At 43.2% G+C, this 18,118-nt stretch overlaps 1 protein-coding gene across 1 annotated transcript in view; it reads left to right on the forward strand.

Annotated features, from left to right (window-relative positions):
* The window catches only part of ADGRA3 (adhesion G protein-coupled receptor A3), a 142,474-nt gene extending 125,856 nt beyond the window's left edge, over positions 1 to 16,618 (forward strand). Inside the window, exons 16-20 of the mRNA XM_029952283.1 lie at positions 1,197 to 1,321; positions 2,372 to 2,495; positions 12,014 to 12,159; positions 14,817 to 14,912; positions 15,050 to 16,618. Of these exons, the coding sequence (XP_029808143.1) occupies positions 1,197 to 1,321; positions 2,372 to 2,495; positions 12,014 to 12,159; positions 14,817 to 14,912; positions 15,050 to 16,292 (1,734 nt within the window). The 3' untranslated portion in view covers positions 16,293 to 16,618. The remainder of the gene's footprint in view (positions 1 to 1,196; positions 1,322 to 2,371; positions 2,496 to 12,013; positions 12,160 to 14,816; positions 14,913 to 15,049) is intronic.
* The last annotated feature ends 1,500 nt before the right edge of the window (positions 16,619 to 18,118 follow it).

The following is an 18,118-nucleotide window of genomic DNA, read 5'->3' on the forward strand; positions in this document are numbered from 1 at the left end:
TCCAGTTTCCTATTAACTGTGATTTTTGTCAGGCTCCGTGGGCCTCTGCTCATCATTTGTTAAGGCGAGGGGCTTGTTGAGGTGTTCTGATAGGATCTTTTTAGATCCATAATTGTATTGTGTCAACTTCCCATTCTTCTGTGGGAAAATTCGCCCCCTTTCCATCTAGCTTTTCTGGATGTGTCCGGCACCTTCAGATTAAAGATGCGCTTCCCGTGAACTACTTCCTGCCTCCTGCTGTCATTTCGTAGCCTCCAGAGTCTGCTTAGAAGGATAATTTAGGGACAGGATCTGGTGACTCTATAGCTTGGACTTCTGCGATCCTGGTTGTCTGGCGTGGTGGCCATGACCGGGGTGGGAGGTCCCTTCCTAGCCCACTTTGTCCTGTATATGGAAGGAAGCCATAACGTGTCTACTGTTTTCATCTTAGTGGGAGCACTGTCTGCCTTGTTCTCTTGGACCTAATCCTCACGGAATTTAACCTCTCTGTTCCTCAGTTGTTCAAACTATAAAATGGGACCACTGATACACGTACCTCATAGTGTTACATGATGTAAAGTGCTGGCACAGTGCCTGGATTATCATAAATGCTATATAAGTGACTTGCTGTTGTTTACAGTATTGATTTTCGAGCTCATTGCTCCCAAAAGCGTGTTGCCTTTACCATCCTCCAACATTGTTGTGATCTGATTGTGCGTCTCTCTCCCCTGTGTCTTGCATGTCTTCAAGAACAGGAATCGTGTCTTACCACTATGTCCCTGGTGTCTTACACAGTGTTTAGTCCACTTGTATGTGTTGGACTTGGAGCTGAGCTTGCCTGCAGACGGCTGGGAAGGTTTCTTTAGGCTTGGTCATCTTAGAGGTACTGCTGGGCTGTGCCTTTTCACAAGGCTGCTGCGTCTGTCACCCTGGTAGCAAAGTCAGTTTTAGGATTTGCAAAGCAGGCGTAGAACAATGTGTGTGTGTGTATGTGTGTATGTATGTATGTATGCGTGTGTGTGTATACACACAGCGTAAGTACATACACCATAGTAGTTTACACAGTGGGAGTCAGGAAGGCAGAGTGAGGTGTGAGGAAAGAGCATGAAGCATTGGTCCTTGAATAAAATGAAGACATAATAAAAGTTAGAGTGTTTTAGTCTCTGGAGAGTGTCCAGAACACTGCTCCTGGAAAGGCCCTTTCTTTCTCCCCCCAGGATCTGACGGGGTCTGAGCTCTACCCCCAGGCAGCCAGTCCACTGCACCCCGTGGTGTATACCACTGCCGTCATTCTTCTCTTGAGCCTCCTGGCAGTCATCGTCAGCTACATGTACCATCACAGGTAAGAAAGGAAACTTGGCGAATGGAGGGCTTTGAGTTGGAGGAGGTCATTTCACATTGAATGAGGACCAAACGGAGTTGGACATTGTGCTGTCCCTCCAGAGAAGGGTGATTCCTTGGGCGTGCGTTGAGCCGCCTTCATTTCATGCAGGTGGAGACAGAAGAACTTGGTGCATGCGATGGCAAATCCATCTCTGATAGCATCGGTCTGTTTGTATCTGGGTGTGTCTGGGAGAGGACACGGGAGGGACGGGTCGGGGGTGGGTGAGGAGAGCTGGGGCTTGTCTTCCAGCACCGACTGCAGCGGTATTGCGATTTATGACTTTTCGCATGTTGTGATGTTCTTTATATTATGGCATTTGTAAGAAAGTTTGTGGCATTTAAGTGTGGGGTATGGTTTCTGTTAATTGGAGGCAGAGCCACAGAAACTTTTATTTTACGGTAGGAAATAATGAACTAGAGGGATTTGCTAAGCATAAATTCCCTTCACGAGAGGTTTTTTTGCCAGAATATATTTTCCTGTTTAAGCTGGACATATATGGCATTTCTTGACATTTAGTTAAGAAATGAAAGGGGATTTTGATGTTAAACAAAGAAAGAAAGAAAGATTTCAACATTTTGTTATGAAAGGCCAGAAAGAAATGCACTGGGCATTTAGACACGTTATCCTGGTAGGTCAGAAAAAGTAGAGCTTGGCACCTTGCGGAAACATCTAGGAAGCAATCAAGTAATCCGGCTGTCAGAAGACATCATAACTAACAGAGCCCTGATATTTCTTATGATGGAGAATTTGTTTAGCCTTTAGCGGGTGCAATAGTTCCATAAATGACTTGCCTTTTTTAGTGTATAAAGTTAAATGTTAAGAAACTGTATTGAGTTAAATGTCTCAAATCCTGTGTGTGTGATAGTATATCTATTCTAAGTAAAATGTTTAAGCATAAAACATTTACATTTGGCCTTTTATGCCATTGGAATTGCCAACTTGTGGATGAATATCATAGAATCCTGCTTCAAATGGCTGAATATTAATGTATCTTTTTTCATTTAACAGTTTGATTAGAATCAGTCTCAAGGGCTGGCATATGCTTGTGAACTTGTGCTTTCATATTTTCCTGACCTGTGTGGTCTTTGTGGGAGGAGTAACCCAAACCAGAAATGCCAGTGTCTGCCAAGCGGTAAGTCAGAATGCAAAGCCGAAATGGGGAAAAAAACATAATGACGTTAGAAAGTAATTTCATGTTTTATTAACTGTAAAAGAAAAAATGCTTCTTCAGGTTGTTTCTCCTTTAACGAAAGTTAAGCCAAGTGTCCATCATTTACAGCTTTTGCTGGTAGACTTTGGATTTTGAACTCTTAGTTCACAGTTGAACATGCCTCTTCATCCTTGGGAATTCAGTGCTGCTTGTTATGTCAGTAATGATAGCAGACATCTAATTTTAAAAAATTGTAAGACCCTGACTTTAGCTGACAGAAAAGTGTGTTTTCTAACAGAGTTTTAAAAATTATGTCACCTAATTATGAAAAAAAAATAGGACTTTAAAAAATATTTAACTGTAAAATATAAAAATCAGAAACTTGTTAGGTGTGGTAAATATGAAAAATTTAAAAATACTCAACTTTGGGGGCATCTGGGTGGCTTAGTCAGCGAGGCATCCGACTTTTGCTCAGGTCATGATCTTGTAGCTAATGGGTTTGAGCTCCGCATCGGGCTCTGTGCTGACAGCTTGGAGTCTGCAGCTGCTTCCGGTTCAGTCTCTGTCTCTCTCTGCACCACCCTATCTCTCTCAAAATACAAATAAACATTAAAAAACTGTTTTAAAATATTCAACTTTTGGGGCGCCTGGGTGGCTCAGTCAGTTAAGCCTCCGGCTTCGGCTCAGGTCAGATCTCACGTTCGTGGGTTCAAGCCCCACGTCAGGCTCTGTGCTGACAGCTAGCTCAGAGCCTGGAGCCTGCTTCGGGTTCTGTGTCTTCTTCTCTCTCTGCCCCTCCCCCTCTCATGCTTTGTCTCTCTCTCTGTATCCAAAATAAATAAAACATTAAAAAAAATTTTAAATATTCAACTCTTAACTTCAAATAAAGTATTATATGTAAGCTTAGTACAGTATTCTTATAGGATAGGTATTAAAAAATCAAAATGATTCAACATGAATAGACATAAAACTCACTGTATTTCCTATATCTGCGTATTGTTTTCCATATGCACGATAGCAGGTGGTGCCGTGTCGTAATTAAGAGTCCAGACTGCCGGGATTTATTTATTTTGAGAGACACAGAGCACAAGCCGGGGGGCGGGGGCGCCGAGAGAGAAAGGGACAGAGGATCCGATGTGGGGCTTGAACTCACAAACTGTGAGATCAGGACCTGAGCCAAAGTTGGACACCTAACACAAAAACCAAAAAACAAAAACTCTGTTGTTTTATTGGAAAAAACACAGAAAAAAAGATACACTCTTTTCTACAGCTCTTTTGTCTTGGCGTTGCTGAAGCACTGTACCCATTACACAGCAGCACTCCCCTCTCCTCCCAGCTCCCGGCGGCCTCTGTTTTACTTTCTGTCTCTATGAGCCTGACTACTCAGGTACCTCGTCCAGGTGGACTCACGTGGCATCCTTCCTTCTGCAACTGACTGGCTGCTTTCACTTCGCGTAAGGTCCTCGGGCAAGGTTCATCCATGTTGTAGCATGGGATGGGATTTCCCTCCTTTTAAAGGCTGAATATTCCATTGTCTGGCCACACCACATTTTCTTTCTCCACTTATCTGTGGATGGACAAGTAAGTTCTTTCCGTCTCTTGGCTGTGGTCAGTAATGTTACAGTGAACGTGGGCGGTGCAGATACCTCTGTAATACCCTGTGATTTCAGTGTTTAACTTCTCTGTGTCTCAGTTTTCTCACCCATAAATTGGGATTAATAATTGAGTTCTCAGATTATGTGATTTATATACGAAAAATCCTACATTAATTCACAGATGAATTATTTGAAGTAATGGGAAGGTTTAGCCAGGAGTTTGATGCTAGCTTGCAGAAATGCTACTCTGAGAAACCCTAATTAATGTGAAAGTGCCGTTTATGTGGTATCAGAGAATATCGGGTACCAAGAGATAATAAAAGATGTTCATGATTTACTGGCAAAGTTGTGACAAGTATTAACACCTAAGTAAAGGGAAAGATATACAAGGCCCAAGTGTTACTATCAGAAGTGGCAATTCCTCTGAAATTATTATATACATAAAAATTTTTTATGAAACTCAATAAGATGGTTTTTAAATTTACATTAAAAGCAAAAGAGCGAAGATAGAAATAGCTAGGACCTTTCCGCAAAGGAGGAGTGGAGCCAGGAGACTGTCCTTCTGATCATCAGAACTTCCAGGCTCTTGTCATCAAGGCTGTGGCATTTGGTGGTGGGAGAAGGAGACAGACCAGTGCACGCAGAAGAGGGACTCCACAGCAGACCCGGGTGGAACTTCGGTGCGAGACCGAGGTCGTGTGCCTCAGCAGCTGGGGAACGAGAGACCTCTGTGCAAAAATAAAAAGGAGCTGGGAAAATCCATGTGGGAAAACATTACGGGCACCCAAGGGTCAACTCTGGGTGGATTAGAAACGTCCATGGCCAAGCCAAAATGCTAAAAACCATGTTAGGAAATATCAGTCCTTGGGATAAGGGATTTCTTAATTAGGACACTAAAAGGCATTAACTAGAAGCGAGGTAATTATAACTGAATTAAAAATAAGAGCTTTTGTTAATTAATGAAAGTGGAAAGACAACCTAACAAATTGGAAGATGCTGTTCTTCTTTTTTTTTTTTTTAGTTATTATTATTAGGGGCTTTTTTGGTTTTTTGGGGTTTTTTTTACTCACAAGTTAGTTAACATGCAGTGTAGTCTTGGCCTCAGGAGTAGATTCCCATGATTCATCACTTACACAGTGCTCATCCCAACAGGTGCCCCCCTCACTGCCCATCACTGCCCATCACCCATAGAGGCCATCCCAGTCAACCCTCAGTTTGTTCTCTGTACTTAAGAGTCTCTTATGGTTTGCCTCCCTCTCTCTCTTTATCTTATTTTTCCTTCCCTTCATCTATGATCATCTGGTGAGTTTCTCAAATTCCACATGAGTGAAATCCTATGATATCTGGAAGACACTCTTCTTAATACATTCTACTGAAAGCACAGTAGAATAAAACATACATTAAAACTATAATCCATGAGAATGTCCCAAACAACCCAGTAGAAAAAGTGGCGAGAGGGACGCCTGGGTGGCTCAGTTGGTTAAGCATCCAACTTCGCGCAGGTCATGATCTCACAGTTTGTGGGTTCGAGCCCCACGTCGGGCTCTGTGCTGACAGCTCAGAGCCTGGAGCCTGCTCAGATTCTGTGTCTCCCTCTCTCTCTGCCCCTCCCCACTCGCTCTCTGCTCTGTTTCTCAAAATAAAATAAAGATATTTAAAAAAACACTAAAAAAAAGTGGCAAGAGTGGACAGGCTTTTCATAGAGGAGAATATATGCACAGAGTCAGGCTAAGTCAGGCACTTAGCAGCGTGGGTGGTCATGGAGATGCAAATTAAGACAAAGGTAACATTTTGCCTTTTCTGTCAGCAGAAATCAAGCCTGACAACGCCAGGTCGTAAAGAACATGTGGGTCCACATGTTTTATACGTTGTGGGTGGGGATGTAGGATGATTCTGGAAGCTTTGCCGTCTGAGGTTAAACATGCATGCACATATCCTGGGACCCAGCAACCCCGCTCCTGGAATCAGAGTGAGCTCGCCCGTATGCAACAGACATGTGTGTGTGTGTGTGTGTGTGTGTGTGTGTGTGTGTGTGTGTAGAAGTATATGCGTGCACATGAATATTCATAGCACTGCACAATAGAAAAAAACCTGGAAGCAACCCAAATGCCCATCAGTGAGAGAGTGGATGAATAAACTGTGATATCATGCAGTGGTCAGAAATAATGAATTACAACAAAGTGTAACAATATGAGTAAGTCTTAGGAATATACATGAAAAAATTAAGGCCCGTAAATATCATCCACCTCGCCATCTTTTTTTTTTTTATAAAGAAAAAAGTAACTAAAATGGAACAGCTCGCTTTTAATGGAAATATGTAGAATCAGTACAGCTGTGGAAGGAAGGCAAAGGGATGGTAAACCTAAGGTATAGCATAATGATTACCTGGGGTGCAGGGGCTTATATGATTTGATACAGGTTTTGATCAAAGTCTTACCTTTTGTCTTAGACAAGATAGATTCTTAGATGTTTCCAAACAATAACTAATTAAGTAAAAGCAGGCCATGCTTGGTCTAGCTACTAGAATGTCTCATGATCCTAAGGCTGGCCGTTATTCCAGTATGGTAGAGCCGACCTCCAACATCAAACAGGAGTGCGTGTAAGAATCTTGGAGAGGATTAAGGAACCAGGAGTACCTGGTGTACAGAAAGTGCTCAGTAGATAGTAGCTATTGTTGCCGCTGTCACTCGTGACAAAGTCACCCCTCAACTGTGCAGAGTATTTTTGTCGTAGGCCATTAGTACACACTGAGAAACAGACCTGATTGGAGCCTACAAGAGGTCAGGTGATGGGGCTCTCAGGCCAACTGATTCCACGCACAGAAGATGGCTTTCTGTTTTCTCAGTCCTTCCCTGCTTCTGATTTCTCTTCGCCCTGTTGGTAGGTCTCAGTTTTACTGTTAGCTGAGAGATACTGCCCCTCTCCCCCCTCACTATCCTGTGGTGCTTATTACATTTCTGATGCCTCCGGAACTTTGCAATTGACTGGTGTTTACCTGTTCACTGACTCTGGACTCGACGCTCTGGAGGGGCAGGAACCCCACTGATTTGATTCACCCATGTTTATCCAGAGATCAGCACAGGACCTGACCCAGAGTAGGTGATACTGGATGCTTAGCAAATATTTATTGGGTGAATGAACTGTTTACTAATAGTAGAAATCACTCAACCCTGGGGCCATCCTGAGCATGCGCTCTTGGGAGAGTGCCCAGCACACGGTGGTAATATTAGTCTCACTTTTATCTAGAAGTATTCATTGTTTTCACGGAGCAGACACATTTATTTCACTAAGGAAATGAACAGAAAGAAGTCTGTGAAGATGACTGCCTTTCATTGTCTTGAATGATAGGTTAAACCATTTCTAGAAAGAAAAGGAGAGGAATTTGCACGGAGTATTGGGCACTCTACGCTGAAGGTCCATTACTTAGGATTTATTTATTTCTTTTTAAAATGGGAAAGGCAAGTCTTCAGATGTTTTCATATGTCGTGTTCTTCTGTTTCTACAATGTTCTTCCCGTCTTCTATGAAAGACATTCTGGCTGCTTCTGACTTAGGCGTGACTGGCTTTGCTTAGCTGTCCTGATAGTTCCGTTAGGAGACAGCCGATTGGGAGTTGGTAGAAGTCGTGCAGCCCTGGCCTGGGGCTCCACTGTTAGGTAGGTTCTCACTCTGACTAGTCCCCTAACCTAGTAGGGGCTTAATGCTTCTTCTGTAAAACAATGGGTTCAGCTAATTCACTTAAATGGTCATTAAGATTCTTCCAGCTGAAGCCCTAAGGTTCTAAAATGGAACCCTAAGGTGTATGTATCTTCCGTGCAGTTTGATGTGCGCACCTGACCAATGTCGTTTTCTGTTTCTTCCTCCCTGGTTGGTGCTCATCTATATATTTTATGAACGGCAAAAACAGGTCCTAATGTAGTTTCCTCCCCACATGATTGGTTGAGGTTGTTCAAGGTGCCGCGGGCATTAGCCAGGTCCTTCCCACTCTGTCGTAGGTCCTTCCAGTGGTGCCTTGGGGATGTTCTACAGCCTTTTACCCTCTTTGGCAGAAGGAGCTGAAGGAGAATAAGAAACCGAGTGACAGAGGAGCCAGGGCTGTTGTCTCCAGGTCGGGAAGGTTCTAGGTCATGATGTGCTGCCTGATAATTGTTTGACAATTAATTTTCTGGTCCTTGGTTTCCTTAGCTGTGCGGTGAAAAGATTGGCCGGCTCCTACCTAAGTCCTCTTGTTGCTCCACTGTTCCACGATTTAATCTATTAAGCCCAGTGCCGGCTGACCTTCTCTGGTGTCCTTTTGTATCTCTTATCTAGAGTTCTTCCGCAGTGACACATGAAATGCATTGGGGAAATTTAATCAGTGAATATTAAGAGAGTCGACCTGCCAGCTACTGCAAATGTGTTATCTTAACTTTCACATTAACCCTGGGAGGTACTTCTTCCTCATCTCCTTGATCGGTACAGAAATGGAATCTCGGGGGATTGAAACAACTTGCCCCAAATCACTGGGGCTGTTAGGTGGCAGAGGCGTGATAGGGATGCCTGTCTGTCTGACTCGGGCGACATCCCCCTCAACACTGTGTCTCAGTGTTCAGTGAGGACCACACGGCATAATGGAAGAGGCATGAGATTTGGAAACCAACCGGTGTGGGTTTGCCTTGCAGGCCTGCCACTGACCAGCTGACCTCAGCCAGTGTCCTTGACTGCACCTCAAGGTTACTAACGCTTAGTGAATGGTGACGCCAGGAGGATAAACGGAAGCACGTACAAATTGTCTAATCTGTTTTTTGGCACATAGCAGGCATTCGTTAGTAGAAGCTATTATTATTTTGTATGTGTTCATACATGATTATATGAATATTAAAGATAATTTTTTGCACACTTGCTCTACATGCGGTAATATCTTAGGTTTATTGGTTAAAAATATGTCTGTTATAACTGTTTGGTCTCTAGTTTGTGAGAGTGGTTAGGTGGCCTATATATAAAGTGCAGCTCCTTTTTTTTTTTTTGAGTTTTTATTTTTTTAATTTATTTTGAGAGAGGAAGAGAGAGAGGATCCCAAACAGTCTCTGCAGTGTCAGCACGGAGCCTGACACGGGGCTCGAACTCACGAACCATGTGATCATGACCTAAGCTGAAATCAAGAGTCAGACACCTAACTGACTGAGTCACTCAGGTGCCCCTAAAGTGCAACTCTTTAGGGTAACTATTTTATATCTATTTTACAGCTTTGGAAATTGATGTCCTGAGGTCAGGTGACCTCATTAATCATTTACATGCCCTATGAATGAGATTACTAATTCCCAAACTTTACAGACTTTCCACATGTATTTTTAATTTTTTTAATGCTAATTTATTTTTGAGAGAGAGAGAGAGCAAGCAAGCATGAGTTGAGGGGAGGAGGGCAGAGAGAGAAGGAAACACAGAATCCGAAGCAGACTCCAGGTCTGAGCTGTCAGCACAGAGCCAGACTCAGGGCTCGAACTCATGAACCACAAGATCATGACCTGAGCTGAAGTTGGATGCTCAGGCAGCTGAGCCACCCAGGCTCCCTTCCACATGCATTTCCAATGCATGAAGTTTGACAGTGAGGTTGTATTTCGAGGGTCTGATAGAGAATACAGTAGGAGGTACCCCATTCCAAAAGCTAGGAATACCCACTCTGCCAGTTCTCAGTTTCTCCTTTATTCTGGTCTTGTGGAATATTTGCTTACATGATGGTTACTAGGTGACATCAGACTCCTAAAATTCTACTATTGGTAATATTTGACTGAAGGCTTCAGTAATTTCAAGCATGAATAAATACTTCTAGAAATTTTGAAACGCTGTAGAAAACACTTCAGAATCTAAAGGTTGAGTTTTCCCTCTTAGATCTAAAACAAGAAAATGCTCCGTCTTGCACCTCCTGTGTTGAAAATGTTTTTACTCCTTTTTTTTTTAAACTTACTGATTTCACGCTCTGTCTCATTCTTCTGACCTCCGCATCAGAGAAGACTCCAGCTCTAGTAAAGGCTACCATTTTGATTTGTCTCAACTGTTTTGGTGTCTATGCACCAAATTCATGAACACTATTTTTACTTCTAGTATTTGGTGGACTCCAGATAGCTTAAGGTTTATTTTCTGCTTTTCATTCTACTTTCCTCTGTAAATTTTTCTTTTACAGTCAGTAAAACTAATGGAAACCAAGGAGGCACTTTTCTCCTTACGAAGAAAATCATTTTGAGTTTTCTGGTTTGGCCAAGCCGGCCTGTCCCAAGTCAGTGCAAGGTTCACACTGGCCAGTGACTACCCTGATTTTTGTCCTGCAAAATAAGTCTTGGTTTTCATTTGCTTGATTTTGGCCGCTCATTGGTTCTCATTGAAATTTCTGGATAGTGATCTAAATGCTTTTATTATTGACCTTGGTTTGGTGATGTCTCAGTTCGATTTTGAGATTGGAGAGCCATCTTTTTAGGGTGAAAAAATTTTTCTTGAAGGTTTTCAGTAATAGGATTTTACCTGTGATAATTGTTTAAAAAGAAATGATTGGGGCACCTGGGTGGCTCAGTCGGTTAAGCGTCCAGCTTCAACTCAGGTCATGATCTCATGGTTCATGGGTTCGAGCCCCACATCGGGCTCTGTGCTGACAGCTAGCTCAGAGCCTGGAGCCTGTTTCAGATTCTGTGTCTCCCTCTCTCTCTTACCTTCCCCTGCTCGTGCGCTCTCTGTCTCTCAAATAAAAAAACATAAAAAAAATTTTAAGAAGAAATGATTAAAATAGAGGAGATAAGAAAGCTGAATTATGTCCTTGATGCTCCAGTGACACACTTGTTTTTCTTAAAATGGATTTTAAGCCTTTCTTCGCCCCAGTCTACAGCCTCACCTAGAATTTTATCTTTAACTACAGTTGTTTCCACACTCAGGTCACATGGTGAACACACTCTCCATCACCCTTCTGAGACAGAAACTTAATTATTGTGACCATTGCATGTACTACAGTTATCCACTATTAAATGGGTACCTATTGTGTCTTAAATATTGTTGTGCCCATATAGTCCCTACAGAAATGCTAGAGATGGTTAGTGATAATCTCCCCACTCTTCAAATGAGAAAAATTAATTTAGAGAGATGGATGACATTACTGACTTAAAAGCATGCGCTTGTTGGTAATAATAAAAATATAGACGCCATTTTTCTTGATTACTTGCTGTGTGCCAGGCAATGTGCTGAATGCCTTATGTAGGCTCTCTTAGTTGGCCTCACACTACTCTTCTGTCTCTTTCCATTTACCAGCAAAGAAACCAGTGCTTGAGATGTTTTGGGACTTTGCTAAGGTAGCACAGCGGGTAAGGGGTGGTCCTGGCCTTACAGGCACAAGCTGTTGATTCTAGACCTCACCCTCCTAACCACCAGTGCAGGACCTTGCTGTCTTACCGTCGCCATGTATAATAGTTCTGAATTAGGACGAGCCCACTCTGTCACGCTGAAGCTTATTCTCTGTGTATGTGACTTTCACCCTCTGGTTACCCTTGCGCCCTACAGTCCTCCTTAACATGGGCCTCAGAAACTGAACTCTAATTTATAACATGTTATCCCTGAGAAACACAGCTCTGGTTTAATGATACTGAAAAGCCAATTTTGTGGTGTATTATGGGTTATCTTGGATATAAATTGTACGTAGCGTGTGGGCCCCCAGATCCAAATGTTGGCTCGTTTGTTAGGGGACATAATTCTCAGTCACACGTCATTAGAGTGCCGTGTTTCATTCGTGGGCAAAGGAAATGATCTTCAGACGATAACTTCATACTGGTTTTGAGTCACATTCTCAAAAGTTACTTACCAGTTATTTTTGGTAAACCTTGGTGGCAGCTACAGCTGGGGATTTTCTTTTTTCTCTCAGCTTACATATATTTTTCAATCTTCTTTCTAGGTTGGAATAGTTCTTCATTATTCCACTCTTGCTACAGCACTATGGGTGGGAGTGACGGCTCGGAATATCTATAAACAAGTCACCAAAAAGGCTAAAAGATGCCAGGATCCTGATGAACTACCACCTCCACCAAGACCAATGCTCAGGTATTTAATATCTGCATTTACTGTGTTATAGTAAATGTTCCTTACACGTTTCATTTAGCTGAGGCTTCATTGTGACGAAAGAATGCTGAGTAAGTTTTAAGGAGTACATCATGGACTTGGAAGCTGGGCTTCCTGGGTTTGGGTTCTGGCTGCACAGTCTTCTAGCTGCAAGTCTTTGTGAAGTTCTGTACCCCTCTCTGTGCCTCCCTATCTCATCTATAAAGTGGGAATAAATAAGTGCCTTAATGTGCAAAGCTCATCTAGTCAGCTTTAAGAAAGTGTTAACTTTATTTCCTTGGGGCCATGTCAGCGATTTTAACCTACTAGTGTGTTTCAATTTAATTATTCCCTACAAAAGACAACATCGTTTTGGAGTTCTACCCTTCTTCCCAATTATAAGAAGAAAGTAATGGATTATCATGCTGGATGAGTAAAAGTTGACTGAGAGTGACTGAGTTTGTTGAATGCTGGCTGTGTACCTGGTACTGGACCAGGGACTTAAGCTGTCCTGCCTTTGAGGGGTTTGCGACCTGAAGAACCAGCTGCGGGCCCTCTAAGAACACACAGTGGGCGGAGATTGGGTCTTTCGGAAGTGCAAACAAAGGCGCCATTAATCTGGGAGGATGGTGGTTGTTAGGAGGTATTGACCATTAGTGACGATCCTTCATTAGCAGTTAGAGCAGAGGAGAGAGGGGACACTCCAGATGCAGGATTACATGGTGAGTGAGATGAGGCAGTCTTGAGAAATGCAGTTTGGCCGGAACCTAGAGCGTGTGGTGGAGAGTTGCCGGAATTCAGGGTAAAAGTTCCGTTTCAGGCCTTGGGGAGCCTTGTTAAAATGTGGGCAGCCATTGAAGACTTACCTAAGGCTGTGGCCCAACTAGTTACCTTTTTAGAAGGACAGCTTTACATTAATATAGAGCAAAAATTGGAGAGCCTAAGAGTAAGGAATTCTGCTGTGGTCATTAGGGGGTGGTCCCCATGAGGAGTGAAACCAGAACAGCGTCATGGAGAAGAGAGGGGGTGTGTGTTCAAGACACTTGAGGCAGCTTCTCTGGGATTGATGGCCAGCGGGTTTAAAATGTGTGGGAGGGAGAGAATTCCACAATGGTTGCAAATCACTCTCGTTTAGTGAGGGAACCTGGCACATGTGGTCCTGTCAACTGGGAAAATAATACAGGAAACGTAGAATGGGGGTGGGGAGGGTAAGCACAGGGGAGGTAGGTGCACTAGTACTTTTTGTGAGAAGTGTACATTTTTGGAAACCTGGTGCTCAGCAACGAAGACGTGCTTGGCATTTCACAGGCAGGACAGGAGACATTTTCCAGGTGTCGTCATTGAAACGCTGATGATGAACCAGATCCCCCAGGGAGAAGTTAGTTAAAAGAATATGGTCCTGGGGCCATGTTGATATTTAATAGATGGGCCGTAGCAAGTAAAGGGAAGAACAGAAAGAGAACACTTGAGAACATACAGGATTCAGGGGCGAATGGTCCCCTGGATGATGGAAGGACAGCAGGAGTGCTTGGCTGGAGTCAGGTTATACATGTGATCGTCACTTGTGTTAAAAGAACTGAGAGATGGTGTTTGATTATGAGATTTGGGGATCCCATCCTCTGGAGCATTCCTTGCTATTGTTAGATTCTGAGAGAAAAAAAAATAACAACAACCCCAAATGTTAAGTAAAACTTCTAAATACAGCAAGACCTTGGTTTGCGAGCATTCATTCGGGAAGCATGCTTGTAATCCAAAGTACTTGTATATCAAAGCGAATTTCCCCACAAGAAACAATGGAAACTCAGATGATTTGTTCCACAACCCCAAAATACTCATATAAAAGTGATTACAATACTGTAAAGTAATCCAAAATAATAAAATACAAAATATAAAGACAAATTAACCTGCGCTTCCTTTGAAAACCTCTGTGGCTGGTGTGAGAGAGAGAGGAGGGTTACTGTGTAGATGACATCACTAACAGATGTTGACCACAGCACAATATTAATAAACTCTTGTCATACACCGTGTTCAATGTAAGTGGCAGTAAGGCAGCAGAGGAAAGGGTCTGTGTCTTCAGGCAGCCTGACACAGAATGAAGCAAAGCCTTCCTAAGCTCAGTGACTTGCTCCTTGCTTCAGCGACTACAGATCAGCATACACAGCAGTGAGGTGTCCTGCCACACACAGGCATAGCCAGACTTTAATAAATATTAATGTCATTACATATTTTGTGTGAACTGTATGGCACAGCCGAGACCTTGAAGTCCATTTTGTAAGGGACTAACTTCTTCCTGGTTCGCCAGCTGAATCTAAAGGAAGCCATTTAATTCCTGTGGAAAAAAATCGTATCAATTAAAACCCTGCCTGCAGTACCTCTGCCTATCCACAGGGTGGCAGAAGCCGACCAGCTTTCCTCAAGTGGGAAACTTAGTAGCCTACTTACAAAAAAAAAAAAAGAATCTATCCAAACAAAAATTTAAAAACATTTTAAAAAGTTATTGTTAACAAAGCAGGCTCCAAAAGTTAATCTCCGGTTTATTATCAGGATAGGAATAATACTTAATCATTAAGGAACGACTATTGCAGTGCCGAGACACTGGGGTGGGTGCACCTTACTAAATGGGAATGATGAGCTGACGTTCACACTATCCCTCCTTCCAGGTTCTACCTGATCGGCGGTGGCATACCCATCATAGTTTGTGGTATAACAGCGGCAGCGAACATCAAGAATTACGGCAGCCGGCCAAATGCACCCTAGTGAGTGTTTTGTGTTCTCTGCGTATGACCCCAGTTGCTTCTCTTCGGGTGATTTCCCAGGCTCTGACTCTGTTGCAGTTCCTGGAACAGGTGGCTGCCACGCAGCATCTGAACTGGTTTTCCGTTTTCTTTCCTAGCTGCTGGATGGCGTGGGAACCCTCCTTGGGAGCCTTCTACGGGCCTGCCAGCTTCATCGCGTTTGTGAACTGTATGTACTTCCTGAGCATATTTATTCAGTTGAAAAGACACCCTGAGCGCAAATACGAGCTGAAGGAGCCCACGGAGGAGCAGCAGAGGCTGGCGGCCAATGAAAACGGCGAAGTCAATCATCAGGATTCCCTGTCTCTGTCTCTGATTTCGACGTCCGCGTTGGAAAACGAGCACACTTTCCATTCTCAACTTTTGGGGGCCAGTCTTACCTTGCTCTTATATGTCGCTTTGTGGATGTTCGGGGCCTTGGCTGTTTCCTTGTATTATCCCTTGGACTTGGTGTTTAGCTTCTTTTTCGGAGCCACGTGTTTGAGCCTCAGTGCGTTCATCGTGGTTCACCACTGCGTCAATAGGGAGGACGTTAGACTTGCGTGGATCATGACGTGCTGCCCGGGGCGGAGCTCCTACTCGGTGCAGGTTAACGTACAGGCCCCCAGCTCTAGCGGCGCCAACGGAGAGGGGCCCAAGTGCGCCATCAGCAGTGCAGAATCTTCATGCACGAACAAGAGTACATCGAGCTTCAAAAACTCCTCCCAGGGCTGCAAGTTAACCAACTTGCAGGCTGCGGCTGCTCAGTGCCATCCCAATTCCCTGCCTTTGAACTCCACGCCTCAGCTGGATAACAGTTTGACGGAACATTCAGTGGACAATGATATCAAGATGCACGTGGCACCTTTAGAGGTTCAGTGTCGAACAAATGTGCACCCAGGCCGCCATCATAAAAACAGAAGTAAAGGACACCGGGCAAGCAGGCTCACGGTCCTGAGGGAGTACGCCTATGACGTCCCGACCAGCGTGGAAGGCAGCGTGCAGAACGGCTTACCGAAAAGCAGGCCGGGCAGTAATGAAGGGCACTCGAGGAGTCGAAGGGCGTATTTAGCCTACCGAGAGAGACAGTACAACCCGCCCCAGCCCGACAGCAGCGACGGCTGCAGCACACTTCCCAAGAGCGGCAGAAATTTTGAAAAGCCTGTTTCAAATAGTAGTAAAAAAGATGCCTTAAGGAAGCCAATTGTAGTTGAACTTGAAAGTCAGCAGAAGTCTTATGGACTCAACTTGGCCATCCAGAATGGACCAATCAAAAGCAATGGGCAGGAGGGCCCCTTGCTGGGTGCAGATGGCACCGGTAACATCAGGACTGGGCTATGGAAACACGAGACGACCGTGTAGCGGGGTGGGCTTCCCCGCGGAAATCCGTGCAGACCGTCACGTCCACATTCCTTTCAGCCAGGACTATGTAGACACAGACTGTTTACAGCCACCTTAGGGATTCAAAACAATTTTGAATAAACTTCGACATTTGGGATCTTACTTTATTTTATATCCCCCAACTGTTGCTTTTTTTTTTTAATTAAAAAAACCCTCCAAAGCATCGTTTTCATTGTCAGACCACCAGCAGGACTTTGAGCATCTAAAATGTGATTTCTTGGAATCTGTTCTATCTACTTAACATTTCAGGCTTGTATTTAATACAATAAATAGGTGTTTGTCATTGTGTCAGTCTCACATTTTTTTTTAATGCTTATTTTTGAGAGAGAGACAGACAGACAGACATGAGCGGGGAAGGGACAGAAAGAAAGAGGGAGACACAGAGTCTGAAGCAGGCTCCAGGCTCCAAGCTGTTAGCACAGAGCTTGACTCAGGCTCAGACTCAGACGGTGATATCACGACCTGGGCCGAAGTCAGAAGTTTAACCTACTGAGTCACCCACACACCCCATACATTTTAATATTTTATAAGAGAAGCGTGTAGCTCTATTTTAACTGTATTTGTAATGGGGGGGTATTTTAAGGAGAATTATATGTAAATCAATTAGCAGACTCTGGCATAATTTCACTGATTATGACATATAATATCAAAGCTCGATTGGATTGATGTATTTTATAAACATAGTTTTAAATGCGACAAGTTTTTGAAAAGATGTCATGGAATTTTTTTGTTTTTTGAAATGGAAATGCCTCAGAAGCTCTCTCTAAATTGAATTACTTTGCCTTATCACTTTGGTCCTCTCAATATTGTTCTGTCACTTTTGTGGTTTTTCAGTGGTTTATATTTGGGTTTAATTTTCTTTTTTTTTTGTATTTTTTTTTTTTAATGTTTCATTTATTTTTGAGAGAGTGAGGGGGGGGGCAGAGTATGAGCAGGGAAAAACAGAGGGAGAGGGAGACACAGAATCCAAAGAAGGTTCCAGGCTCTGATCTGTCAACACAGAGCCCAATGTGGGGCTTGAACTCATGAACCATGAGATCATGACCTGAGCTAACGTTGGACGCTCAACTGACTGAGCCACCCAGGTGCCCCTGGGTTTAATTTTCTTAATCATTCCTTTTTTTTCCCACCCCCAGCACATGCATTATCCTTGAATATAAAGGAAGTACAACCACATGAGTCAGGTTCACATTCACTTACTCTGAATTCTTCAGTGTTGGCTCTTTTGTTGGCTGTTACTTTGTTCTCAGACAGATACACTTCCTCAGGTTCATGCTGAGGTACTGATCTTTAGATTCCATTCTGAGCATAAAAACTGCTCTGATCCAAATGTTACCATTGGTCATTGATACACTGTGATCCTTAACCACCTCTGGTCCTTCCTCTTACTGGAGTCCATTCCTGGAACTCTCTTTTTTAAGTTATTTAACATGTTGCATTATTTTTAAAAATGCTAGTTCCAGTATAGTTAATGTGCGGTGTTATATTAGTTTATATTAGTATACATTACTCAGTGCTCATAAAGATAAGTGTACTCTTAACCCCTCACCTACTTCAACCAGCCCCCCACCAACCTCCCCTCTGGTAACCATCAGTTTGTTCTTTGTACTTCAGAGTCTGTTCCTTGGTTTGTCTCTTATATTAATATATATATGAATATACATGTATACATATATATACATATGTATATTCATATATATATATATAATATAAAACCACAGCCCGATGTGGGGCTCGAACTCACAAGCCATGAAATCATAACCTGAGCCATGTGTATATCATGTGAT

This window comes from Suricata suricatta, chromosome 1 (assembly GCF_006229205.1).
Source record: "Suricata suricatta isolate VVHF042 chromosome 1, meerkat_22Aug2017_6uvM2_HiC, whole genome shotgun sequence".
NCBI lineage: Eukaryota > Metazoa > Chordata > Mammalia > Carnivora > Herpestidae > Suricata > Suricata suricatta.